This window comes from Podarcis cretensis, assembly GCF_951804945.1.
Source record: "Podarcis cretensis genome assembly, chromosome: 2".
In the NCBI taxonomy this organism is placed as follows: domain Eukaryota; kingdom Metazoa; phylum Chordata; class Lepidosauria; order Squamata; family Lacertidae; genus Podarcis; species Podarcis cretensis.
In genome coordinates this window covers 79731533-79758631 of record NC_137171.1, presented here as the reverse complement: position 1 = coordinate 79758631, position 27099 = coordinate 79731533, and the positions used below count along the sequence as shown (strand labels likewise).

At 43.5% G+C, this 27099-nt stretch overlaps 1 protein-coding gene across 8 annotated transcripts in view; it reads left to right on the top strand.

The window, feature by feature from the left end:
* Positions 1 to 4077: 4077 nt before the first annotated feature.
* The window catches only part of EFCC1 (EF-hand and coiled-coil domain containing 1), a 62902-nt gene continuing 39880 nt past the window's right edge, over positions 4078 to 27099 (top strand). Inside the window, exons 1-2 of one of the 8 annotated variants that reach the window (XM_079965040.1) lie at positions 4078 to 5404; positions 8015 to 8424. In XM_079965040.1, coding sequence (XP_079821166.1) covers positions 4583 to 5404; positions 8015 to 8424 — 1232 coding nt within the window. In that variant the 5' untranslated portion in view covers positions 4078 to 4582. The remainder of the gene's footprint in view (positions 5405 to 8014; positions 8425 to 27099) is intronic. The other 7 variants (XM_079965043.1, XM_079965042.1, XM_079965038.1 and 4 more) reach the window with 7 other exon arrangements.

Sequence of the window (27099 nt, the reverse complement as noted above, 5' to 3'; positions counted from 1 at the left end):
CACGGACCCATCAATGGGTAGGGCCCATTAGTCCTTAGGGTCTTTTGGCGGTTCAATTGTTTCCCTCAAAGTGTCCTTCACTTTTCTGCATCAGCTTAAGACACATCTCTTTTACCTCCATTGCTTATTTCCTTTATTACTGGATATTGTGGCTTTAATAGTGTTGAGAGCTATTTGAATGGGATCCTGTAGAACAAAAAGCACTTAAAAATATAATACATAAATAAATACATGAAGATGGTGGCTGCTGCAGAATAACTTAGTGTAATCGGCCTCCCAATCTCTGTTGAGCATTTTTTGGATTCCAGGGGTCTTGGGCTGTGTTTCCTTCAGAAATTGGGCACAGTGGAGACGACAGTGTCTTTCAGCTATATGGTTCTAATTACACATACATGCAGTTGAGTCTACTGTGAGGAGACTTCAGAGCATTTACCGTATTTTTCGCTCTATAAGATGCACTTTTCCCCTTCTAAAAAGTAAAGGAAAATGCGTGTGCGTCTTATGGAGCGAATGCAGGCTGCGCAGCTAAGCCAGAAGCCAGAACAGGAAGAGGGAACACTGTGCAGCGTTCCATCTCACTGTTCTAGCGTCTGCCTTAGCTGCGCAAAGCCTCTGCAGGGCAGCGGGATAAAGGCACCCCACTGCCCTGCAGAGGCTGCATGGGCTGCCCCAGAAGCCAGAACAGCGAGACGGAGCACTGTTCTAGCCTCGGGGTTAGCGGCGCGAAGCCTCCGCAGGGCAGCGGGGTGCCTTCATCCCGCTGCCCTCCGGAGGCTTCACGGGCTGTCCCAGAAGCCTCCGCAGGGCACGGGGATGAAGGCTCCCCGTGCCCTGCGGAGGCTTCGCGCAAAGCTAGACCAGCTATCCCAGCGGCTATCCCAGAAGCCAGAACAGCAAGAGGTTATCCCAGAAGCCAGATCCCTCTCGCTGTTCTGGCTTCTGGGATTCAGAATCCCCCCCCCTTATTTCCTCCCCCCCCCCCAAACTAGGTGCGTCCTATCATCTGGTGCGTCCTATAGAGCGGAAAATACGGTACATCTCAGAGGGACTTGCTTCCTGTTGATGTGAGGCAATATTATATTTTGCAGAGTCTGACCACAATAGATAATAATGGGTGCAAAAAGGGGACCCAAGCTTCCCACTTACTGAGCTATGCAATAGGCAAACAGAAAATGGGCCCATTTTCCAGATGGATAGACACACAGCTGGCCCAACCATTAGACAGAGTAAAGCAATCACTTCAGGTAACTGATTATTGGTGTCCTGAAAGGGCAACAGACTGTTGGTTATTACAGTATTTTGTTATGGTATTTTCACTGCCAAGGATGGGAAGAGAAACACTTTTGATGTTTTCTACCTTAGGTGTCAAAGCAGTTTGACCTGTATTGGGGTGGGATGAAGTAGGAGGCATAATTTACTGCCTTTCCTTGGACACCAAAACGTATTGGGCCAACCCTGGCTGGAAGGATAGATAGGCCATATAACCCAGAACTGAGAAGACCTTTGCTTCAGGCTGTAGTTCACTAGAAGAACATAGGCTTAAAATAGTTCAAGTGCTCAATCACTGGCTTTTGCACCACAGGCAAAAAAGCCAGATAGCCTTGAACCAGTACCTTGGCTTTGATCCTAAAAGAAAGTTTATAATGTACCACCACCAGCAGCAATTAATTATTGTTGTCTACAAGCAAAAGATGGCCATGCTTCTATGCCTAACCTAGCTCCCAGGGTTGCTGTGGGGATTAAATGAGGGAGAAGAACCAGGTGTATCACCTTAGGCTCCCTGGAGAAACAGGTGAAGTACAAATGCAGTAGAGTAAAGAAATTTCCAGTTCAGAGCGATGTCACCCTATCAAGCACACCCTGAATGGGTATGGGATACTTGCTAACCTGGTCCCCTTTACCACTACATCATAATTCCATCCTTCACTAGATCTTCATGCACATGGTTCTGGCATTGTGTCCCCGCACCGCATAAAACTAGTGAAATAGTAACACACTGCTGCCATAAATCCACTATGTGTTTGGTTGTTCCCTTGTCATCAGGGATTTAGTAGTAACATTTCCACCCAGTGAATGTAACATGCAGATAGAAATCTGTTAGGAAGATGTTACTAACATTTCCTTTCAGTTTATGGTCCTGTCAACCTACAGGACTCAAGTGTGTATGGGAACACAAGGCATTACTCCTGCCATTTTGAGCTGCTGTGGAACTAATGGAGTGGGAGAGCCTAAAAAGTGCTTTTGTTATGAATGTGCACATTTCATCATATGAATAGCCAGAAATCTGAATTTTATTGAAGCAGACAGGTCAATGGGCTCCTTTGTTCCTCAGAAACAGTTTGCTGTGGATATTCCCAGACAGATGAAATTAAGTAACTATCCTCAACTCGCTGTGAAAGGACAGTCATTTTAATCAGCAAACATTTATTATACCATAAGCTGCCTGTCCTAATTGGGACGGGAAGCTCAATTTATTGCAACTACTCATGTGAAAGAAAGGGGACAGTTTTAAAATCTGTACAAGCACAACACACATGCTTTCAACCACTTTATGCTTTGCCAAACATTTTGTAGGGTTAAGGGGCAAGTTACTTCATCAGTGAAATATTTCTGCCTTCACAGCTTTTTCAAAAACATGTTGATTTGAAGCAAGGTACTTTTAATTATATGTTGTGGTGGAGCAAATAAACATCTTTTAGGAGTTATAACCAGCAAATCATAAGATGCATAATTATTTTTAACCAGAAGCCCTTGAAATCCACAGCATAATGCAGAAGAACTGCAGCAAGAAACAACAGTGTGACAGCAAGGTGTTTTAAAGTGTTTGGCTACGTGTAAACATCTGAAAGCCTGTCTCCATCCCTACCAACCTTTGGGTACTGATATTTCCAGGGGTGGGGGCTCTCTTGGTAGTTTCACCACCCTCAGAAGTGCAGGGAAGTACCTGGAGAGCACTTTCCCTGTGGCTGCCCCTAAACTGCTGAACTCGCTTCCTAAAGAGGTGTGTTTAGCATCTTCCTTGCAAAGGAAGATAAATAAAGGGTATTTATTTACCCCGGCCTGTGACAGTTGAAGTAATGTGTTTAGTTGGACCCACCCCTTTTATACGGTTCTGTTCCATCTGACACTGTTCTACATGTTTTATTATGGCAACGGTGTTACCAGTTTTTATAATTATATAGTCTGTTGTTGAATCCTGTCTGGGACCTTATGGTGAAGAGCAGGTAACAAATAAATAAATGCCCAAGTAGTTTCATTGTCTTCCGGGAGTCAGTTCAGCTTTGTGAAATGTTAAACATACAGTGCAATCCTATGCATGTCTGCTCCAAAGCAAGTCCCCTTAGGTCCACTGGGGTTGACTGTTGCCTTATGTGCCTTGAAAAATGGGCCCGTAACATTTCTGATCCTAGTGACAGCTTAATTATTGAAACTTTATGAAGTTAGAAATGAACACTGAGACCAGCGCAAATGCAATAAAATAATAATTAAATAATGAGCTATTTGCTGACAAAACCCAGGAATGAATAAGCTGAGTCATTTACTTTCATCCTTCAGCAAAAACATAGTTGAATTTATTACTGTTGCTCTTGAGTGGTGCTACTATAACAAAAGTTCTGTAAACACTCCTATTTTAAAGTCCTGTTTCTGAAGATTAATTCTACTGAAACAAATTGCTTCAGGCTGACAATAGTGGGAATGTTTTCAGAATGAATAGACTATTTTAAAGGCTCAGCTAATTAGGAGACTGAGATTTACCAGTTTCAAGGGCATTTTTAAATTGCCTGATCTCTATTTATTTTTCCAATTGCATTTGGCTGGCCTTGGTGTTAATTTCTAACTTCACCCCCCCCCAAAAAAATTAAGAATTAAGGGGGAGGTATTTCACACCCAAGTACAGATGTGGGAAGATCCGAAAACTGCTGTCAGTCTCATGTGCAAAAAGTTTGCAGAGTTTATTGATCTGAATCAGGTGCACTGCAAGCTTCTATGCTTGCAAGTTTAGAGCTATGTGGTAGATACTGCTTTTTAATAATCACAACTTTTTTATTATTTGAAAGAAAAACAAACGTTCAGCCAGAAGTATGAAGGACTCGGCTTTCGTAAGCAAGTTGTATACAGTACTGCTAAATACCCGCATTCTGTGCTCCGGGGGGGCGGGGCAGGTACTTGACTGTAGGAGAAAAAAGTGGTGGGGAGATCCGCAGCCCTTAAATCCAAATTTTGCTGCCCCAACGTGCCTTCTGATATGTGATCCCCAAAGTTTCTCGAGGCTGCTGTTGCTCATGTGACGTTAGTTGCTCCCCCCCCCTTTTGCTTTGCTTTGATGCCTAGCGGTTTTTATCATGCCTAGAGCCCTTTAGCAGGCCGGCAGGCGTGGTGCTGGTTGCTATTATAAACATCTAGCGAACCAGGAGGGAGGCGCCTTCTCGTTCAGCAGGGCAGGGGCGGAGCGAGGCAGGAGGCGTGGCCCGGAGAGCTCTGCCCGTCCCGAGCCGGAGAACTCGATTGCAAGCGGGAAGCATGGTCGGAGGGAGCGGCAAGCAGAGTTGCGAGGAGGCGGCGGCGGCGACGGCGCGCCAGGATGGAGCCGTCTGATGGCTGGGATCCCTACGGCCGCCCGGCGCGCCGGACCCAGTGGCTGGTCAGCGCCCTGGCATACCACTACGGGCTGGACCGGGGCGTGGAGAACGAAATCGTGGTGCTGGCCACGGGCTTGGACCAGTACTTGCAAGAGATTTTCCACCACCTGGACTGCGAGGCCGAAGGCAGGATCCCCGGCGAGGACTTCCGCACCCTGTGCGGGGTGCTGGGGCTGCAGGCGGACGGCGGCGGCGACGAGGCGGCCGCCGACCCGGAGGAATGCGCCGGCCTCTACGAGGACGTCGCCCCGGAGCTGACTTTCCGCCAGTTCCACGCCAAGCTGTGCGGCTACTTCAGCGCCAAGGCCGGCTGCCCCGCGACGGGCCGGGGCGTCGCGGGGGTGGCGCGGCTGCCGGCCGGCAAGGAGAGCGAGCACATCGAGACCCAGATCCGGCTCCGCAGCCCGCTGCGCCGCCGCCGGGAGAAGGCGGCGGGAGTCGGGCGCGGGCCGTCGAACAAGAGAGAGGGCGGCCGTCGGAGCAGCAGCAGCAGCAACGCCAGGGGGTCTGCTTCCACCTCCTGCACCTCCTCGCCGTCGTCCTCGTCGTCCTCTCCGCCACCTTCTCCCCCCGGGCCCGGCTCGGATCGCCGGCTGGTGCCGTCGGGCTCGTGCTCCCGGGAGTGCTACGAGGAGATCGTGGCCTTGGAGCAGGCGGAGGACCGCATCGTCAAGCTGGAGGACGAGAACGCCAGCCTGCGCGAGCTGGTGGAGGACATGAGGGCGGCTCTGCAAAGCAGCGACGCCCGGTGCTTGGCGCTGCAGGTGAGGGGGCCGGAGGGGGGAGGCTGTCCAAGCGTGGGCCCACTTCGTTGGAATTCAGGCAGAAAAGAGGTCACAGGAAAGACGGGAGTGCCTGTGGGCACGTGCAAAAAAAGGCCTTTCTCGCAGCACCCTGCAAAGTTTCATCAAATAGTTTTCAGGTAGTTTAAGGACTGTTACATCGACAGCGCGGGGCTCTCTGGGCGTGGGAAATCTCCCCCAGGCCACGCCTCCTCCATAGGCACGCCCACTCAAGGCCACGCCCCAAAGCAGTGTCAAATTCCACCTTCTACTCTGACTTTCCTTCAGATCTTATAGATCACCTTTTACTAGTTCCCCTTTTCCTTGAGTGTTTTTACCTGAATGAAATGTGTCCTTGATTCTGAATAATGGCTCTCTTGGTTGCTTGGAGGAAGGAAAGAGACATGGATATGGGGGTGGGTGTAGAAGCTAGCCCAACAAACAGAAGTAAACTTTTCATTTCTTGCTTCATGCACTTGGGTCTCTGGTCCTGCCTAGCACTCTCATGTGGCTGCCAGAAGGTTGTCTAGATGGGAAGGAGCCCCTTGATGTGAAGGGAGTTCAGAGTTCTGACACAGGTGGTGGAGCAAATTTGTTTTTTGTTGCCCAGAGAGTGGGACCTGGAGGGAAAGGCCACCAACTAAAAGAAAATGGATTTTGACTAAACATGAGGAATAACTTTCAATCTGTAGCACTTGTCGCTGCTGTCACTCCCCACAAGTTTTCCTCATCTTCTCCTTCCCTAGCTGAGGAGATGGGTGGTCATAAATACTCGCCAAAGTTACTACGAAATCTGACTCTGCTATGCGTCAGGTCCCTCACCTGCACACATCTCTGAGAAGGTGTAATCCCACTCTGTGATAACACAAGGCCTTATTAGTGGGAGCCCCCACTTTGTGGAGCTTCCTACCCAGGGAGGGCCCTTTGGCGTCCATGTTTCCTCTTTTTCATATCAAAATTGTCCCGTTTCAAAAACATTTTTTGTTGTGTGTGTGTGTGTGTGAGCACACTTTGTAATTTGCTTTAAAAAAGACCCACTGTGCCATTTTTGTTGTTGTTTTATTTATAAGTGATGATAGGTTGGAGCAACTCTTTTGAAAATGGAATATAACTGTTTTAAATAACATTTAAAACTCCTGCCTGTGCAACATGACTTCCTTCTTCCCTCCCCATATGCACCCCCATCTCTGTCCCAGAGGGTCCTTCAACTCCCTGGAGCAGATTGTGAGGAGTTCCACTGCACAGGCCAAAGCCTATTCTCAAGCATGGACACCACTGGATACAACCCAATAAAAATAAATAGTCATAAAAGCAGCTTTATCCTGTACTTATGTGTGGGTATATTTACCTTGAAGGTAAACATAAATACAGCTTCAAAAGAACTTAAGTTTGTGCTCATAGTGATGATACAGTCTGCACTTCTACATTTGGTGCAACAGATCTTAGTATCAGCCTCTGATACTTCTGATGCACTTCTGAATTTCTGGCAAGCTATTACATCATTGTGTTTGTGACTTTGTGAGAGTCAAAGGTACACAGAATACACTCTCAATTGTGTGTTCTGCACGTTTGTTCTTGTATGGCTTCTAATGTGTTCATTGCTTAGCATGCTTCATAATGACCAGCCTCAAAAATTGGTTTTAGTACCATTCTCCTAAGACCCTCCTGTTCACGGGTGTATGCCTTGATCAGTTCTTGTATTACAAGGAAGCCGCCCCATGTGTTGGAATGGAGCTGGGGAGAGAAAATTTGAGTACAGCAAGCCCCAAACTTACACACTTAACTACAGGACATTCAGCTATGCACAGTTGGCTCTTTTTTGTAATTTGTTTAAAAATAATAATAATTGGGGGCAGGCGTCTGGGGGAAAAAAAGACTTTGGCAATCCCACCCACCACTGAACCCAACATTTTTTGACCATGTGTGATTTTGGCTTTAGGTGCGATCCCCGAAATGTGACCCTGTGTAAGTTGCGGGCTGACTGTATTCATATTAATGTAAGAAAACGTAATGTATGGTAGTCACAGGTTTGTGCATGGGTGGCTATAGGAAGGAACGTAAAATGGCAGCAGTTTGCTTTCCAGCCTGTAACCATCACAAAACAGTACTGTTTCTGTTCCACTGCAATTTGGTTTCCATCAAATACTAGGTTATTTGTCTGACTGCCCACTATTTTAATGATACTGTTTGATGTAAGCTATATAACATGCATTGTTTTTACTTTTCATTTACATTAGAAATCAGTGTTAAAAGAATCCATTAATTATGTGTTGTTTGAGGACTTAAAACAACAGTGATGTTAGCAAATATAGGTCATATTTGCTGACTGATTTCCATTTGTGACCATAGGCTAGGATGCAAACTATAGCAATTTCATTTCCTTTTCTTGTTTTCATTGGAAATTTCTGACATCTATAGGTCTATGGTTCAGTCTTTGTGGTACTTTAGCCTTGTTTGAGACCTATATGAGCTGGACTTTCTAAAACATCATGGACAAAATGGACAAAAGTGAATTTGAAACAAATCTGCTTGATTAAAGTGTAGCTTCTTTCATTCTAATTTATATTTCTACCTCTGCCCTGTTGATTGTAGGTAGGATTGTGGAAGAGCCATGCTAACCATAAGAATAATGGAACCTGTTTTATAAGCAACCAGAGACAATTAGCTAACGGTCAGTCCCAGACTTCCAAGTGCCTTCAAAGTGTTCTAAAAGAGGTTGAATTAATCCGAAGTTCTAGGGATGGACAAATTGAAGAAGCAATTAGGTTCAACCAAGAACTGGAAAAAGAACTGAGGAATTCTCACGAAGCTCTGGTCGCCCTAGAAGACTGCAACCGCAGTCTAAAGAGAGAGCAAGCGGAAATGAGGAAAAAGGTTGAAGAAGCACGGTATGCTGTCCTTAACAGCCTAGGAAAAGTAAAGGAACTCGAAGCTAAAGCCCATAAAATGCCGCAGCTGCAGATATATATTCAGCAGCTAGAATCAGAGCTACAATATTATAGGTAAGCCCGAAATTGCCAAAAACAAATATCAGATGCAGCGTATATATGTGGTTTGCAAACTCAGTTGTAAACGTCTTCTGAAATGTGGTGGGTAAAGAATTGGCCTCTACCTAGTTATTTTCTTAGTAGGGACTCTCAGCAAAGCGTCACTTATCTCCCTTCTAGTTAAGGCCACAGCAAGCATGATTTAGTGGGAACAGGAAAGGCTATCAAAGAAAAGCCCAACACGTCATTGACAAAAATCAGCAGATGTTAACAATCTAATTTAGGAGACATTATTAATGGTCTTGTGGGAGTTGATGTTTAGAAAGGGCAACATGTAATCTAATGGGAGAGGCTGTTGTGGGGGGGGGGTGGAACCCACCAGCTGGTTATCATTAAGGGCATTGGTTGCAATCTGCATTTTAGCTTTATGTGAATATTTGTACAGCGCTACCCATTGGGATTCCTCATGTTTTGGCACTTCATAACTTCTCTTTATGCTGTTATACCAAATATTTTGGGCCACGCTTGAAGACATTTTCTCCAGGAAGTTAAGAATGGTCATTTATATTGCTGTTTTTTAGGTTAGGCAACAGCTGCTTTGTCAGGATGATCTTCTAAAGTGAACTGCATTTGTGGGTTTGTCCATTTAAAACTAGTTTTAAAACTTGAAACTTAGTTATCAATATATTCACTAATCAAAACGGCAGTACGATGTGATATGTGCTAGCATCTCGTTTTGTATATAGTTGTGAGCAATTATTTCCGTTTCCCCAGTCATGATGAAAAGAGCTAAGTGATCCTGAGAAAGGGGATCATAACACTACATGGATGTACTATGGAAGCTTATTACAGTGCAATGCTATATGTATGGCTAGTCAGAAGGAAGTCCCATTCAGTTTACTGGGACTTGTTTTCCAGGTAAGTGCATATAGGATTCTTGCTTTAATGACTTGACTTTACTTTCTTTGCAGAGGTGGGGTGAAAATTTAAGAAGGAGTGAGCCACCTCTGTTTGAATTGTGGCTGTGGCTCAGTGGTAGAATGTCTGCTCTGCATGTGGAAGATCCAGGTTCAGACCCTGGAATCTCTAGGATGCCTAAGAAAGATACCGGCTCCAAACCCTGGAGAGTTGCTGGATATTAGCGTTCGTAGACAGTGTAGTGATAGATGGACCAATAATTTGATAAGGCAGATTCCAGTGTTCCTAAGTAATTTGACATACTAGTATCAAGAAAGCCAGTGTGGTGTAGTGGTTAAGAGCGGTAGACTCGTAATCTGGTGAACTGGGTTTGAGTCTCTGCTCCTACACATGCAGCTGCTGGGTGACCTTGGGCCAGTCACACTTCTTTGAAGTCTCTCAGCCCCACTCACCTCACAGAGTGTTAGTTGTGGGGGAGGAAGGGAAAGGAGACTGTTAGCCGCTTTGAGACTCCTTCGGGTAGTGATAAAGCGGGATATCAAATCCAAACTCTTCTTCTCTTCTTAAGTCCTAAAGATCTGCAGTGGTGTATCTGTTTGTATTAGCTGTGCAGTGCCCTTCCAACATAACCGTAAAGGAGCTTTGAAATTTATTTATGCACACATGCATGCACGTACATTGGGGCTGTGTTTGGCACACTTATTTGCAGGTGCAGTACATTTTTTAGGACTGGACTCTAAGTGCCATTAGTATACTATAAATGTCTGCTTATAGTCCTTTTTTTAAGGATCAATCCTTTCTCATGGTTAAACTCAGTGCATTGCTAAGCACCCTTAGGCTCCATAGATTCTGGAGAGGCAAGCATCCATAGATATGTGTAGAATTATGGCTAGTGTTTACTACTGTAAAGAAGGCATTTTGCTTCTTTGTTCTGTGCTCTACGGGTAAACCAGATGATGACCCTCCAAGACAAAACGAGCCAGGGTTCATAGCTCTCATTATTGCTGACATAGTACACTTGGCTCTCCAAACAAACTTAATAGTGACACCAATTGTGGATAGTACCGATTCCATGCCTGGTAGCCACTAAATAGGCTTTCACTCAAGATGGACTAAATCAGACACCAAAGCCAGAAGCAATTGAATAGATGGCTTTGCATTTTTTAATATACCTGGGAGCTCACTTTACCGTTTTTCTTAATAATGAGAACAATTACAGCATTAATTTGTATGGGGTATATCTGACCAAGCATGTTGTACTGAAATCTCATACAGCCCTAATGTAAAGAAGGTTGGGGGGGGGTTGTGGGCCAAAGATCTTTTAGTTGGGAAATAACACTGGTTATTTCCAGTGTTCTTTTTCTAGAAGAAGAGGTGCCGGAATTCACCATAAACACCTCCCTTGTTCTCTTAGAATGGAAATGGCACCCCATTGAGAAGTGCCGGAATTGAGTTCTGGCTGGAAAAAAAGCCCTGGTTATTTCCAAAGTGGCCTAAAGTGCATTATGTGCTTAGACCACTCAAACACACTATATATGTGCTAGGTGCATTTATACAAGTTATTCAAAAGCAGAGATTCTGAAATCTCTGAGCAACTACAACAGCCAATTTCCCTCTGAAACCTGACATTTCCTCTCAGTCAACTTACAAGAGTTCCAACTGAGTTATATGGGGAATCAAAGCTATTGTGTCCTGTAATTGTGAGGTAAAAGAAGTTTTAAAAATAGCCCAGTGCCATTTTTATAAACGTTGTATACATTCTTATCTAGGGGTCTGCAGTAATGGAAGAGTTTGTTAAATGGTTGGGGTTTTGCTTTTTTAAATTAACCAAAGCTTTTGTCATTGGCAAGTGGATTCTTTGGACTTTCATCCCAATTTTAAGCACATTTCTTAAAATTTAGTTCCATTAATTTTAGTGGTGGATAGTTCCCAGTGCTGTGTAGAATTGGGGCACTGTACAATTGTCAGAAGTGGGTGTTGACCAAGAATGCCCTTTGCATCATTGTTGGGAGAAAAAAGGCTTGCAGGTGGGTATGTACTGGCCTTGGTATTGAGGGCTCTAGAATCTTGCAAAGTTGTTTTTCCATAGTTTAATGGTGCATGAAATTCATCTTTTAAGAAAAGGGAGATTAACTGGTTACAGATCAATGGGAAATGAATCCTGGGCTTGCCCAGGGAACACTTCAGAGAGCTACAGCAATATGACAATCTGTGGCTGGAGTGTTTTATGTGTGCAGCATGTGAATAAAGGCATGTTCCTTGTAATAAATGATCAGCTTATCTCAGGCCTGGTTGGAGGAAAATGTGAAAGCGTGGGATTTGGGAAATTCAGAATATGGCTTCCAATGCACAGTGTAGCAGTGCCCATAGAAACCTGGAATCTTGACTTCAAAAGAGAGAGGAAGTGAAAGAGGAAGTTTATGTGTAATTTAAAAAACTGTAGAATTGTGGAAGAAACTGTAGGAACCAGAATACTGTATGTGCTTACCTCTGTATCTAGCTAGGGCAGGTGTGGCTCAGATCTCTATTCACACTTTATTATTTGATGAGACAACTCTTCCCCCTCCCTTCTTTTTTTATTTTTGGAAGCCCCTTTAGAAGCTTCAGAATTTAATGGCAGAAGAGGGGAAAGGAAACAGGATACACACGAGCAGGCCATGCTTCCTATCCTGTGTGCTGCTTTGTTGTGCTGCCCAAAGCGAAGAGAGGTGTTAAGCTTGTTTTGTATTAACAGCTTGCAAATTTTACCACTGATGGAGTTTCAAAGTTTATGTTTTCAGCTGTTCTTTTGGCCGTTTTAAAGACTTGCAGAAAGCAGATGCGATTGACGCAGAGTCACCTCAAAGCCCTTCAGAGCCCAAACCTGTGCTTCCAGCCTATAGTTGAAAACATACTGTTTGTTTTAGCTTTTGCTGTTTCTTAGAAGGCCATCAGTCACTGTTTGCAGCTAATCCTTTGATTATTAGATTGTCTGCTGCAACTTCAGCCTGGGAGTGAATTACCCTTGTATTGGCTGGAGGCTGCATTAACCTGAGCTGGATAGGACACAGTGAGAACTATATAAAAGGAAGCACTCCGTGTTTCAGGGGTCAGGATCATGTTTCTCTGAAGTGGGCCCAGGGGCTGATAACCTTGTTTATTTGTGGTGCTGAGAAACCAGGTGAAACTAGAGCACTTTCATGAATGTCCATGGACAGCATTAATTATAGCAAAATGTTTCCATTGTGGTTTTGCAGCACAGGAGCAACACCACCACTGCTACCTAAACTGGGTGCATTTAAAGTGCATGGCTTCCCCTGAAGAAACGTGGGAACTGTAGTTTGTCAAGGGTGCTGGGGATTGTAGCTCTGAGAGGGGTAAATGACACCCATTTGCTCAGTCCACATGGCACTGAGGCAGGCTGGAGGACAGAGTCTGAAGAACAGATCACATGTGTTCCCTTGTCCATCAGATGGGAACTCTAGAACCAACATTTTTGTTATCGTTTCTTTTTTGAAGTTAATTTATTTGAGAATTTACCCTTCCATGATGCTAAACTGTGAATATGTTGCAGGAGAGTAGAGTGGTACAATTCTACCCTAGTTTCCCCCCACCTTCTTTAAATCTTGCTGTTCTTGGAGTTTGTCTTTCACAGCATATGCATGAAAGTTGGTTATAGCATGAAAGTAAATATTGCCTTGCCATCCACGGAGACAAATCTCTCGAGTACTTTACCTGTTTAAAGTTTCATGTTGGAAGTGGTCACAAATAGCAGTAGGATTAAGAAGGGTTTGGGGGAGTCCTCAACAAATATTCCAGTTTAATTAATTTAAAGCCAGAGGTGGGCAGAATAGATGGGAATCTACTGGTGGATATATGGGTGATTTGTGCAGTCTTGTCAAGGATTTCTGACTTAATTGTTCAGCAACAGCAGCAACTCCCCCCACCCAATTTAGGTTCCTGCAATTAAAAAAGCTTTATTGGGGGAGAGGAATGGATTTTTGTGAGAAAGGACAGTGAGCTCACTTCTGGCACAGAAGGACAGCGAGCACACTAAGTTGTATTTAGCTTCTGTTGGTGAACCTGTGAGTTCTAGGGGGGAAAGCAAAGTAGATCTTGCTAGCTTGGAAGCATGTAGACATTACTAGCTTAAAACACAGCAAGTTCCTTTACATCGCCTCTGATGTCATGACCTCCACCTCCTTGATCCAAGAACCAAGATCTGCAAGTTTTCTCTCTGATCCTTAAGGGCTCTCAGTTGTTGTGCCATTCCTTCCATTGTATTAAGAGAATAGTCTGCCTGAGTTCCTCTGGTGGCTAGCTGCCATTTTTGAAGCACCTAGAAGAAGAAGGGTTTGGACTTGATACTCCCGCCTTTCACTCCCCTTAATGAGTCTCAAAGTGGCTAACAATCTCCTTTCCCTTCCTCTCCCACAACAAACACTCTGTGAGGTGAGTGAGACTGAGAGACTTCAGAGAAGTGTGACTAGCCCAAGGTCACCCAGCAGCTGCATGTGGAGGAGCGGGGAAGCGAAGCCGGTTCGCCAGATTACGAGTCCACTGCTCTTAATCACTACACCACGCTGGCTCTCAGCAGCTACAGCAGATGGAGACCTCTGGGAGGCGTTTTTATATTTTAGTCTAAAAAAGTCAGTAAGATAGGAATCTTTACATTTGCCTACTTCTGTCAGCACAACGTACCCAGGGCCATTGTTTATAGCCAAATCGGCATACGCAGGTCTTTGTTGTGGGCCAGAATCGGTCAAAATTTTGAGGAGCTCCACCACTGCATGTCCTTCAGCAAGTTCTGCCTTCTCCACAAATTTCATTCCTTAAATTTCTTTTCAGTGAATATATTAAAGGAGGTGTCAAATTTTGTTTTCTCTCAGAACAATTCCATACTATTCTCATCTTACTCAAGTGGGACCTAAAACAAGATGTTGAAGTGTGGAGTACTCCTGTCCAGGTGTACTCCATACCCTTTCCCAGGATACTCTGCAGAGCTGGACATTTAATGAGGAACACTGAGACACATGCCTTAGACAGCAGATTACAAAGAGTGGTGGATTATGCCCAGCCTATTTGCCACCCATAGACCTGCCCTGACTCCCTGCTGCTGCCACCAGCTCTGCGACTAGCTGCTACCTGCCCCCACCCCCTTGGCTGTTAGTGCCATGGCAGCTGTCACCACCTCCACTAATAATCTCCCTCTTGGTCAGGCACCCCAAACTCGGCCCTCCAGATGCTTTGGGGCTACAGTTCCCATCATCCCTAGCTAACAGGACCAGTGGTCAGGGATGATGGGAGTCACAAAACATCTGGAGGGCCAAGGTTGGGCCTGTTGTTGAATAGGGCTGGGTGCCATATTGGCTGCATAAGGATCTATACTTGGAAAATGAGTTAGCTATTGGTTTATATAATTTACTGATAATTTGACAATGGTGCTGTGGGCATGGACGTTTTGATTGCTGTATTTAAAGCTAAAAGAGAAATGTGGAACTGGGAAATGAAAATATGAATACTTAAGAACAGCTGACGCTGCTACCATAAATACGATCACTTTCAAGGTTAATGGGAAAACACACTGAATGGGTGTTGAACTAAGCACAGACTTCTCTTTTTTAGTTACAGATAGGTAGCCGTGTTGGTCTGCCATAGTCAAAACAAAATAAAAAAATTCCTTCCAGTAGCACCTTAAAGACCAACTAAGTTAGTTCCGGTATGAGCTTTCGTGTGCATGCACACTATAGAAGGGTCTGGTGACTTCTGTTTCAGTGTATCTGAAGAAGTGTGCATGCACACGAAAGCTCATACCAGAACTAACTTAGTTGGTCTTTAAGGTGCTACTGGAAGGAATTCTCATTTTTAGTTTGACATTTCAGCTGTTTGCAACAAACCTCCAGCCTTTTCTAGCTGATTGCACCTCCCTTCTTTTTTTTCTTGCCACCCTCATCCCCTCCATTGTTCCCATGGTCTGAGTGTAGTTTATAATTAATTTGCATGCTGAACATCAAAAAAGAAAAAGTGATTTCATGATACGTGAGTGCATTTTCTGGTCTGTTGACTTCAGTTATAATGTTGAGCTCTAAAGAGTATCCATTATACTAAGTTATCTAGAATAAGGGATAAGCGTGTATTATGTGTGAGCTAATCACATGGGACGCAGGTGGCGCTGTGGGTTAAAGCCTCAGCGCCTAGGGCTTGCCGATCGAAAGGTCGGCGGTTCGAATCCCTGCGGCGGGGTGCGCTCCCGCTGCTCGGTCCCAGCGCCTGCCAACCTAGCAGTTCGAAAGCACCTCCGGGTGCAAGTAGATAAATAGGGACCGCTTACCAGCGGGAAAGTAAACGGCGTTTCCGTGTGCGGCTCTGGCTCTGGCTCTGGCTCTGGCTCTGGCCAGAGCAGCGATGTCACGCTGGCCACGTGACCCGGAAGTGTCTCCGGACAGCGCTGGCCCCTGGCCTCTTAAGTGAGATGGGCGCACAACCCCAGAGTCTGTCAAGACTGGCCCGTACGGGCAGGGGTACCTTAACCTTTACCTTTAATCACATTTTCAGTATGCCAGCCTTATCTATTGTTGTCCTTATCTGTTTAACATGACAACTGGACAAAGCAAAATCAAGCCTTTTCAGTTTTGAAAATTTTATGGAAGTTGCATTTTGTTACACAGCATGTTATTTTTAGGTAAGATTGCTAGACTTCTAATTAAATCTCCCATTTTCTCATTTGTTCTTCGTAAAAAAAAAAAAAAAGGCTGGGGGGCATTGACTTACTTGGGTTGGAGCAATTCCATGGAAGCACAATATAGTGTCACCCACTGTTCATTCAATCAGTTCTACATTTGCACAGGCTGAGAGATTCCATAAGCCTGTGTGGGAGCTGGTCATTGCACATATTGTAACTGTCACTTAGCAACCTGCATTGTGATGCACAACTTCTCTGTGCTAAATACTAAGGCTGTGGAGCACGAATGGAATGGAAAACGGGGACAAAAAAAACCTTGCAGGCCAAAGGATCAAGGGAATTTTGTCACAGTGTGTGTGGTACATTCTTCACCATAACAAAGAACCTTACAAGGTTCTGCCTTAAAAAAAAGAGAAAAGAATATAGTATGCATATATCAAGAATTAGAATGCACACCATGTATATTTCTTTCTTTTTCTTTTGCTTTCTGAAAGCCATTTTCAGTTTATTTGCTTTTATAACCGTTGTACTTTGTTTTGTTTAGTATTTTATGCTAAGTTCTATTTTGCGATTAATCATGTACTACCAGTGCATTGGGTTGTATACGATGTTAGTTGGAATAGTCCCATTTAAATTAATGGAGGTTACTAACTTTGGTTCATCAATTTCAGTGGGTCTTCTCTGAGTAGAACTTAGCTGGAATACAATTGCCTGAAGATTATAAGTAACGAGGTCCAGTTATGTTTCTCTGCTGTGTCTATGGCTTGTTGTATTTTTCTTCAGGAAGCGATCTTATTTATGCAGCTGATGTTTCCCATCTTACATGTGTGAACTGGAACTAACAGTGATACAGCATCAGAAACCTAAATTTCCATGTTCTTAGCATAAAACAAACACATACTTTACTTCTACCAGGAATGTTCCAGTTGCCAGGTTCATCGTATGCGGTTCTGAACGTTTGAGGTTTAGCAAGAGTGCAACTCCTGGTTTGTGATATAAGAATCTAAGTAAAACAATAAAAGCCTTTCCAGACTTTAAGCATTTTCATGATACCAACTGTATCATGTTGAATGCACTTGAATAGCACCAAACTACAAACACATGGGAAGTCGATGAAGATTACAAATGAGTGGAGCAATTGCAATTGCCACATTGCATTGTATAATAGCAGCTCTGCAAAAGTACTGAAAAATTGCATCCCTCCTTTTGGGCAACTACTGCCTTCTTGTTTAATAACCAATGAATTTTAGCACTCGCATCTCAATAGCTATAGTCACTGAAAGTTTGGACATTCCCTGTAATATCTAATCTACATGTCCCTATTTGTGCAGCTGAAAATGATCCAATAATGGCTTTTAGCCCTGATTAAACTTTGAGAAGTCTCTGATAAGTTAATGCTCAAAAGACCGGGAACACACGCAGTAGATTTGCATGCTACTGATGAAATTGCTCGTGAGTTTCCTGGGTGTACCGGATGCTGGGTACAGAATGCTGGACATTGGGCCAAATGCATAAAAGTGATCCATATGGTCTTGTGACTGAATGGTCCTTTGAAAATGCACGTTCCTGCACGAAATAAAATTGGTTTACTGAAAGCAGCCTCTTTAGAATCTACTGAACGCTTCTATGTGTCTGTGACAAGCTATGGAAAGTTCCCACTTTCCAGGTACTAGCTGACAGCCCCTATCATTGACATGGAAGATAGAGGTGCTAAGTACTAGGTAGCAGGTGGCTTTGGAAAACCTCCAGAGAATTTATTTATTTGCCATAGAACAAGATGAAGGTTGAGTGCTCTGTTGTGATGGAGTGTTTGTTTTCACAGTGCAGTGATTTAGTGGCGACTCATGATGTCACATTAGTCATAACACAGAGAAATTGGCACACAGTGCGTATCTGCTCTGTTTTTTGCTCTCTACACTTGACACGACCCCCAACCCAGTATACTTGGCAGTTGTTCATAAAACACACTGGAGGTATTTAGTAAAGCATGTTGTGAGGTTAGCCAACTTTTAAGGTCTGGGAGATTTGAGTTTAGCTACTGGTTGCTTGAGTTAAGAATAATTGAAAATTCTTCACAGCAACCCAGTAGGTCTAGCATTGTGTTTAATGTCAGACTTGAAAGAAGCCGTTGAAGATGAAAACCAGCCTTTGGCCACCTGGTGCCAGCCAGATGTTTTGGAAAGCTGATGTAAACAATCCAACTTCATGTAAAGCAAAGGCATCAGCTTATGCTATTTTGGATTGTAAATAAGAGAACACAGTGGCTAGAATTACTTACAGTACTTGGCAATGAAACTTGCTGCAGAATTAGGTGGAGGAAGTTGAACTCAAGACCCTATGCATGCTGATAGCACTATATAAGTAATGGAAGTAATATTGGGATTTTGAAAAGGAACAGGACCAACTTCCGCACTGGAGCAAAGAGGATGTCTTTGGCAACTTCTACCCAAGAAGCCCCAAACAAGATCTAAAGAGGTTGGTCTTTCTCACAAACATTTGCATACACACAAGCCAGGCTGCACATGCAAATGTTGGCATCTGTCTGGCTCAAGAGACAATGCAGTGCTCTTCTGGGGGTGAAGCCAAACTGCTGCGTTAGCACCAAAGTGGCCTTCCCGGGGTGCAAGGCTGGGCAGTGTGTATGGAGGCCCTAGGCTGCCCAGACAACAATTCTCTAAAAATTGTAAGGTGACTTTTCATAAAAGAAAAGTGAGTTGCTGGGAAAGGGATGGTGCCAAAGTTCATTCTCTTCCTCAAAATACTCAATAGCAAAGTCCAGATTCTGGGTTTTTCACCTGCTTTTATATAAGCGTGATAGCCCGGTTTGCACGTTTATCTCTACAGTGGTACCTCAGGTTAAGTACTTAATTCGTTCCGGAGGTCCGTTCTTAACCTGAAACTGTTCTTAACCTGAAGTACCACTTTAGCTAATGGGGCCTCCCGCTGCCACCGCGCCGCCGGAGCACGATTTCTGTTCTCATCCTGAAGCAAAGTTCTTAACCTGAGGTTAGCGGAGTCTGTAACCTGAAGTGTATGTAACCCGAGGTACCACTGTATTCTGGTAGCAGGAACTATACATCCCCTCTATCCTCTCCCAGCCCCTCAATTCCTGTTTTCAATTTAAGCAGGGTGCAACATTAACAAATTTGTGAATCAGGCGGGTCTATACAGGCTGCTACTTTTATTATTGTGTGAGTTAATTCAATTTCTTCTCTTTTCTACTCAAGAAACTCTTAGCTGGCTGCTTGCATCCTGATTCTGGCTTCATTTCTGCCCTTCTGTGGAGCTGGAGTACTTTATGATATTCCTGTGACGATGCTGTTTGTTCCTTCCTTTGAACGCTTTGGTTTTCCCCCCTCTCATTTCTTTTAACATAAAAAGAATATAAAAAAAATACATCCAGAAATAGCAAGGCAGCATCTTCAAAAAGGGACATGGTGTAGAATTTCATATAAATAAAACACTACATTTTGCAAGAAGATGGATTGCGCAGGGATTCAAATCTCCCAGGATGTAGAGTAGTATTAATCATTGGCGAAGTGTTCATGAGTGGACAAACCGCATGTGAACAAATCATTGCAGTGAATCCTTATGGGATGATACCTATCAGAAAAGCTATTATGAATGTGCACAGATAGAGGTCATGCATTGGGAAATGGTACTGGAAGCAGAAGAAACCACATTTGCTATTTTCTCCATTCTTATTTTAGTAGCTTGTGTGCATGTGTGTTAGTTAATGTTTGGTCGGATCTGGTAGCAGCACACAGCAGAGGTCATGCACTGGAGAGCCCATGTGGAGTGGTGGTTGGAACTAGGACCTGAGAGGCAAGAGTTGAAATCCCAACTCAACCATGAAGCTTGATGGGTGACTTTGAGTCAGTCAGTCTGTCCCTCAGCCTAATCCAGGCATAGGCAAACTCGGCCCTCCAGATGTTTTGGGACTACAACTCCCATCATCCCTAGCTAACGGGACCAGTGGTCAGGGATGATGGGAATTGTAGTCTCAAAACATCTGGAGGACCGAGTTTGCCTATGCCTGGCCTAACCAATCTCATAGTTGCTATAAGGATAAAATGGGGGGGGGGCTCTCCCACCACCTGCAATTAGGTAAACTTGGCTCTGCTGGGAGGAGGAGCCCCTTGCTTCTGGGTGGGAGGTCTAGCAAGCTGTCTTTGATCACAGCCCTCTGAAACCTGGTGCCTGTGCTGACAAATATCAAAACACAAACAGCTGTTAAATTAAATGGGCAGTTGCTAGGAAAACAGAGAACTTTTCTGTGACCAGGCCCAATATTGTCTTACACACTTCCCCCTTCCAATATGTACCAAACAAAATTCTGCTTATTCAGTCTCTTTCTGTTGCTCTCTAGCTGAGAACTCTCACATTTTCTTATCTTAGAAACCTTGGGCATTTTCTTTTTTTAACTTGGAAGCTTATCACGATCAGGCTTGAGAAACCGTATTGTAGACAAATCATGACAAAAAGTATATAATTGATTCTGAAGTGAAATTGGAGCAGACCCAGTGAGCAAAGACACATCCCCCCCCCACAAATTGGAACAGTTTCCTTAAAACAACTTAATTCAGAATATTGATTTTGCCAAAGACTCTAAGAGGTGGTAGACCCACTTGCAGCGTGCCCCATAGGCAGAGTCATGAAGTGATAATGGGTGGAATAAACTTGACACAACTTTCTGGAGTTAAGACTCGGCCACAACTTTATTGATTACAGATTTAGGTAGGCTTTGGCTTAGGCATTGGGTGTGTATCCTATATCAGCCTTCTGTGGGAAGGCTGAAGTTTGGACAGGGTCATGCCTGGGTTATGGACCACCTCAAGAATAAGCTGGTTTTCCCCAGGCTGATTCCAGAAGTTCTATGGCACTTCTACACCCGCTTGGCTTCAGGACAGAAACTTCAACTCAGACCCCTTTACTAGGGTACCCTGAGATTGGTTATAGATGCAATAGCACCTGATATTGGACTGAAAAAAATCTGTGTTTTGCTTTTGTAAAGCAAAGAACACACAAAGCATCCGATTCTACAAAGATCGCCTCCTGTCTTCCTATCCCTTGCATGTAAATCTGATTTTTAAAAAATGGATTAAAGTCTTACTGATACTGGAGATATAGCAGTTAACCTTTTAGATCATTTAACAGATCTGAATGTCCTGTTTGCCAATGTAAAGAAACTTCGTTTTTGATGAGAGCCAAAGTCATTGGTGTACAGCCTGCACGCTTTCTGACTGCGAGGTACCCTGATGAAACTTTAATGCCATTTGTCAACAGATATCCTTTTATTGTATACAGGAAACAAGCAAGAGTTAGATAAGCTAAAAATAATCCTCGGGCTCAGCAGGGGCTCCATTGGAGAAGCCCACATGTGGAGGCACAGAACATTATATGTGGAAGAGACTTCTGAGCTGATCCCCCAACCTGTCCCTCTGTCCCCTCGGGGTTCCTTTATAGAGGAAGAAAAGACGATAGTAAAAGGCCGGCGGGGAGAAGAGAGTGCAGTTTGGTTCATTACTGTGAAAAAGAAGCTGTCAATGTGTCACTTTCTTTCATTCTTCCTCCCTTGCCAGGCCTTTCTTGATCCAGGGAATGGAGACTTAAATCAAACAGTCAGGATGAATGATGAAACCGCACAGTGTGTGTAAAACAAAAGAAAGAAGAAGAAGAAGAAGAAGAGGGCAACCGAGAGCGGGGCTGGATGTGGGGCACCATCTGGAGGCAGTGGAGAACAGTCCGCTGATTGTTTCCTTTATTTCGCTGAGGGCAGAGTCTGGTAGTTGAAAGGCCTTGGTGGGGAGGCATTCCCTTGTCTCTGTGTAACAAACAATAGCCAGGCCTTGTAAAGCCCCGGCATCTTCGAAGCATAGGTACTTTTTTTAATGGTACGATAAGACCAGAGGAGCAAAGAAGTAGCATTGCCTATCAGCCTTCTAGGTTGGAGGGACAATGCCTTCAGTTTTTAAAATGGAGGCTGATAGGTCCTTCTGTGTAGACTCTTACTTGTTTTTGTTTCTATTTACAGTCATGCCTCCGTTTACATAAGCCTCTGGTTACGTAAACTTTGGGATGTGTGCGCGGCAAACCCGGAAGTATTTTACCGGGTTTCGACGCATGCGCAGAAGCGGTCCACAGGTTGTGGAAACCTTGGGATCTGACCGGACCTCTGGAAAGGATCCCGTCCGCAACCAGAGGTACCACTGTGTTTATTTTGCAAAGACATCGGTTCTACTGGTCAGATGATAGACGTGAGGCACCAACAGGTTTCTTGCAGCATATGCAACCTGGTGCAGAAGCACATTTAAGGGAGTGCGGCCCATTTGCCCACACTGGGCACCGAGTTGAGAGGGTGCAGCAGGAGGCACTGCAACAATGTCTAATGACGGGGTGGCCACCAAATTTTGGCATCTCAGGGCGCCACTGAAATTTTGATGCCCAAAGTCTGCCATTTCCTGGTGCCCTCCTTGTTCAACTTCTACATTTCCTTTTAGTCCAAAACATGTGGAAGGCACCAGGCTGGCAAAAATTGGTATATGCTATAAAGATTGCTTTATGGAGATGTTGCAAAATATAGTCTCTTTGCAAAATCCTTTGCAAGTGCAATGTATGTTCTAAATTGCCAGTGGTACTAATCATAATGTTTCCAAATAAATAAATAAGCACTGAAACCTCCTTGAGAAAATGGGGTTGGGAGTCTGGGCCTCGCAACAGAAGAGGCCCCATCTCCAGTAGCCACCCACTTAGCCTTTGAAGGTGCCTGAAGCTAGGCCTCAAATAATGTCTCAGCAGGTTCATACAAGCAGCCCTCCCTCAGTTTGCAAAGTAGTTCATCAGGAGTGTGTCACTTCCAGACGTAAGAAACACTAAGATTAGAAGCCTGTTGGTGAAGTTGCCAGAATCTCTTGTGTGTTGTTTGGAGATCAGGACTGTTAATTTACATTTGTTTATTTTTATTGTTTTCTGACTGTTTTTAATATATTTTTCTTGATGTTTGGGGTTTTTGAAGTTTTGAGGGTTTTTTTTAAAAAAAATTAAATTGCTGAGCTACTTGGAATGCTTCTGTGGAAAGGCACACTATAAATGTGATAAATTGAACAGTGTATTTTTTACCTCTTTTTAATGCATCTGTTGATACCACAATGAACTGTGTCATTACGCAAATATGGCAGTTCTGTGGCTCATAGTTTCCTCAACTGTGTGCGGTCTAAACTCCCCTCATTATTGTTCACAGCCTGCCTCCACTGAGCAACCAGCAGAAGGACTTTTTCTGTGTTTACATTCAGCTTCCACAAATCATAGCTTGTCATTACAGCGACAACTGTCATTTAAAACAAACTTGTAAGTTTCCAGCCAAGCTATTTCCAAACCATGGCTTATGAAGCTGGCTTGTTCAACTAATCCAAGTTTGATTTAAACCACAAGCCCTGGTTTGTACATAATAACAAACCAGGTTTAGTGGATATTGAAAGTAAACACAGTAGTAGGATCCTCCCTTTCTCTCTCTCTCTCTCTCTCTCTCTCTCTCTCTCTCTCCCCCCCCCCCGCCTTGTGTGTGTGTGTGTGTGTGTGTGTGTGTACATGATCCCAAGTTTTGGTCAGACGTAGTCTGGCTCACACATGTAACACTAACCTATGGTTTAGTGTTTTGTACAAAACAGGCCATTGATTTGAGTACTGCATCTTGTTTTCTGTTTTCAGCTATTTTATTAAAAAAATAAAATAAAGGCCACTTAAAAAGTAGCAGGTTATATTTAACTTCCCTGTGTCTTTTATTTTTTTTCAAGATTTGAGAAACTCATTTAAATTCTTTCTTGCTTAGATTAAAGGATCCATGGTTAGTACTGTTAAAAGGATGAAAGAACAAACATTTGCAATGTATTCTTTTACTCATCTCAGAAAATAACTGGAAAAAATTATATGCACCAGAGCTTTCCATTGTGTTGTTGGGTTTATAGTTTCCTGTTCTCTTTCTGTGCATGTCCCTCTCTGTGTGTGAACGAGTCATACACACACACACACACACACACACACACACACATATATATTCATATAACAGATGTATGCATACATACACAAAATGTGTGTGTGTGTGTGTACACATTTATTCTGCATAATTTTGGCTGTGTTCTTTGCAGCATATTTATTAATTTATATCTGCTAGAAAAAGCTCTGATATTCCATATATCAATCAATATGTTGTAATGGACATTGGCTACCCCCCCTCCCAATGGCATGCATAGTTTTCTGCCTCTAAACAGGTTTAAAGTTCAGGTTCAACTTTCCTTTAGGAGACAAAATGATAATTTCTAAATGTAAAAATGAAATTCCTTATTATTTTAAGGTACTCATTCTTGAGATCCATGTTGGTGTGCATATATATATATATATATATGCACCAAGATCCCTGTTTAGGGCAAGTCTTCTTTGGTGAGAGAACCACAGTAGAGATTTAAAATCACAAAATATGCAGCAAAGTAAAGCGTGGAAATATAGGTTGTTGAACCTTTAAAATACGCTCCTCCAAGTGAATTGCAAAATGTCCCCTTAAAAAAATTCTTTCCAAAGTTTTCTAATCCCTCAGCATAGGAAAAAGACCACTTGCTTGGTATGTTAAAAACTGGTTTACTTACAAACTCTTCAAAGGTCAGGTTCATGTGTTGCAGAAAAAGTTGCCCAGGCAGTAGCTAGCTTAGCTAGAAGTGGTAAAAGTTCCTGGTTTATTGGTATGGGAACTCAAGAGAGGCTTGTTAAAACTATGTGGCTGGAAGGAGCAGCTCAGAGCTCACACACTGAAGTTCACATGTAGACTGGAGGAGAATAAAGCTTGATTACCTAGCTCCTCCAAAGGTGAGGGGAAGTGGACATAGCTAAGCCAGACAGCTTACTTTATTGTATTAACTCTGTCACGTGTGACTTAAGCATGATGGTCATACGAGTCTGGTTATCCCACAATCCAGAGATACGGTTAAGTTAAAAATACATATTTTTATTATATACGCGTAAACACACACAGAAATAATGGTCTGGAAAGAATAAAAAGAAAATCTAGAGTGAGTCTGGAATCCAGGCAATGTGCAAAGATATCAACTGCTACCTTTGTATTAAATGGCGAGAAGCAATAGAACTGAATTCCAGCCACCATTTTGCTAGTATCTCACTCCAAATAAGCTAGCTCAGTTCATGTAGATACAGTGGTACCTCGGTTTGCAAACACTTTGGGTTACAAACACTTCAGGTTACAAACTCCACTAACCTGGAAGTAGTTGCTCCGGGTTGCGAACTTTGCCCCAGGATGAGAATGGAAATCATGTGCCAGCGGCGCGGTGGCAATGGGAGGCCCCATTAGTGAAAGCACGCCTCAGGTTAAGAACGGTTTCAGTTAGGAACGGACCTCCGGAACACATTAAGTTTGCAACCCTAGGTACCGCTATATTAAAAAACAAAATGGGGGACAAGCCCAAACCCTGTGGGACATCATAGTGCAAAGGTTATGACATCAAACCATACCCCCCCCCGCAACCTGACAGGCCCAGAACCACTGCAATACACAATGCCTGAAAGGTTCCACCCAACCAGGCAGAATAATAAAACAATCTATGGTATTTAAAGCATCCGAGAGGCCTTAAAGGTCAAAAGAACACCAGAAGAGCCTACAGGATCAGGCCAGTGGTCATCTAGTCAAGCATCCTGTTCGCACAGTGACCAACTAGATGCCTATGGCAAGCCCCAAAGCAGGAACTGAGGGCAACAACACTTCTATGGTTACCACCAACTGGTATTCAAAGACAGACAAGCTCCAACACTGGAGTTAGATTTTAGCTAATCAGACACAGTGGTCAGTCTTAGTCCCATATCCCGGGCAAAAGCCCAATGGAAATAGGTCTAGATAATTATTAACTGTGATATGTCCGGAGTTGTGAGACCACCACCATATATTTTGGCTTAGATTATGTGATCCTAATGACACTTCTATGAAAGCTCTGAACTTCCTAGAATATCACCTGCAGGTGATGTTTTAATTTCTTCGGAACGATTTGCTTTGGCCATCCTTACATTATGATCACGACGTTCAGTCATGGTATCTTCCTGTTTCCCATCTTTAGAAGGTGGCTGCCTCTCTATTTCTTAGATATGTATAGCACACCATTCTTCTCAAACGTGAATAAATGTTCCATTGCTATTTCTGGGCGAACCCTTTCCTACCCATCTTCTAGCAATCCTAATTTATTGCTGTTTTCAATTATGTTACTTAAAATCTGGAGTTGTCTTTAAAGTTGTTTTGTTTTGTTTTTGGAATTTGTATTGCATTTCTTGCGTTGTTTCCTTTTAGTTAGGAAATGTAAATTGCTTTGAGATTTCTGTTGAAATGCGAAGCGGTATGTAAAATTAAATAAATATTATTTCTAAAACTGACACCTGCTTTCACTTCCTCAATCAGAGGCTGAAAGTTATAGAAAGGCAACTCCCCATTCACGTGCATTCAATATGTGTGTGACTGCGCATACATGCATTGTGCCCAGCCCTGAAGTGACTCAAAAATACCACAAAAACATCACAGAAAGGGGTGGGGTGGGCGGAATGGAGTGTTTGCACACTTTTTCAAATATACGTGTTTTCACTTAAACGCATGTGGTGCCTTGAACCCCCACATAAATTTGGAGTTGCCTGCATGCATATGAAACTCATTTGCTAAATTCATACCATCTAACATTTTGAGGCCAATCTTGCACTGCACATTGCCCTTGGTGTGCCACAACAATCTATTGATTGCACAGAATGAGATGCATGGGGAAGGTTTAATGTTATAATTCAACGTTGTGTAAAAGTATTGCAACCTTTAGAAGTTTGGGATAAGGTTTCACTCGTATGTGAATGGGGCTAAGTTCTTCCATGCCCTAGTGAGATGGATCGTCACCTGTAGTGCCTTAAGAACAAAAGGTTACCAAGGCTGTTGATATAATTAAAAGTTCATTTAGTCCTCCCCTGAGGAAGTAGATAGATGTGTGGCTCTTAAAATTGGATTTCCACAAGAGAATGCAACCCCACACTGGTTGCAGCCCAAACCTCAGCAGGGTGTGTGCATTTGCTGCTGTGTTCACTGG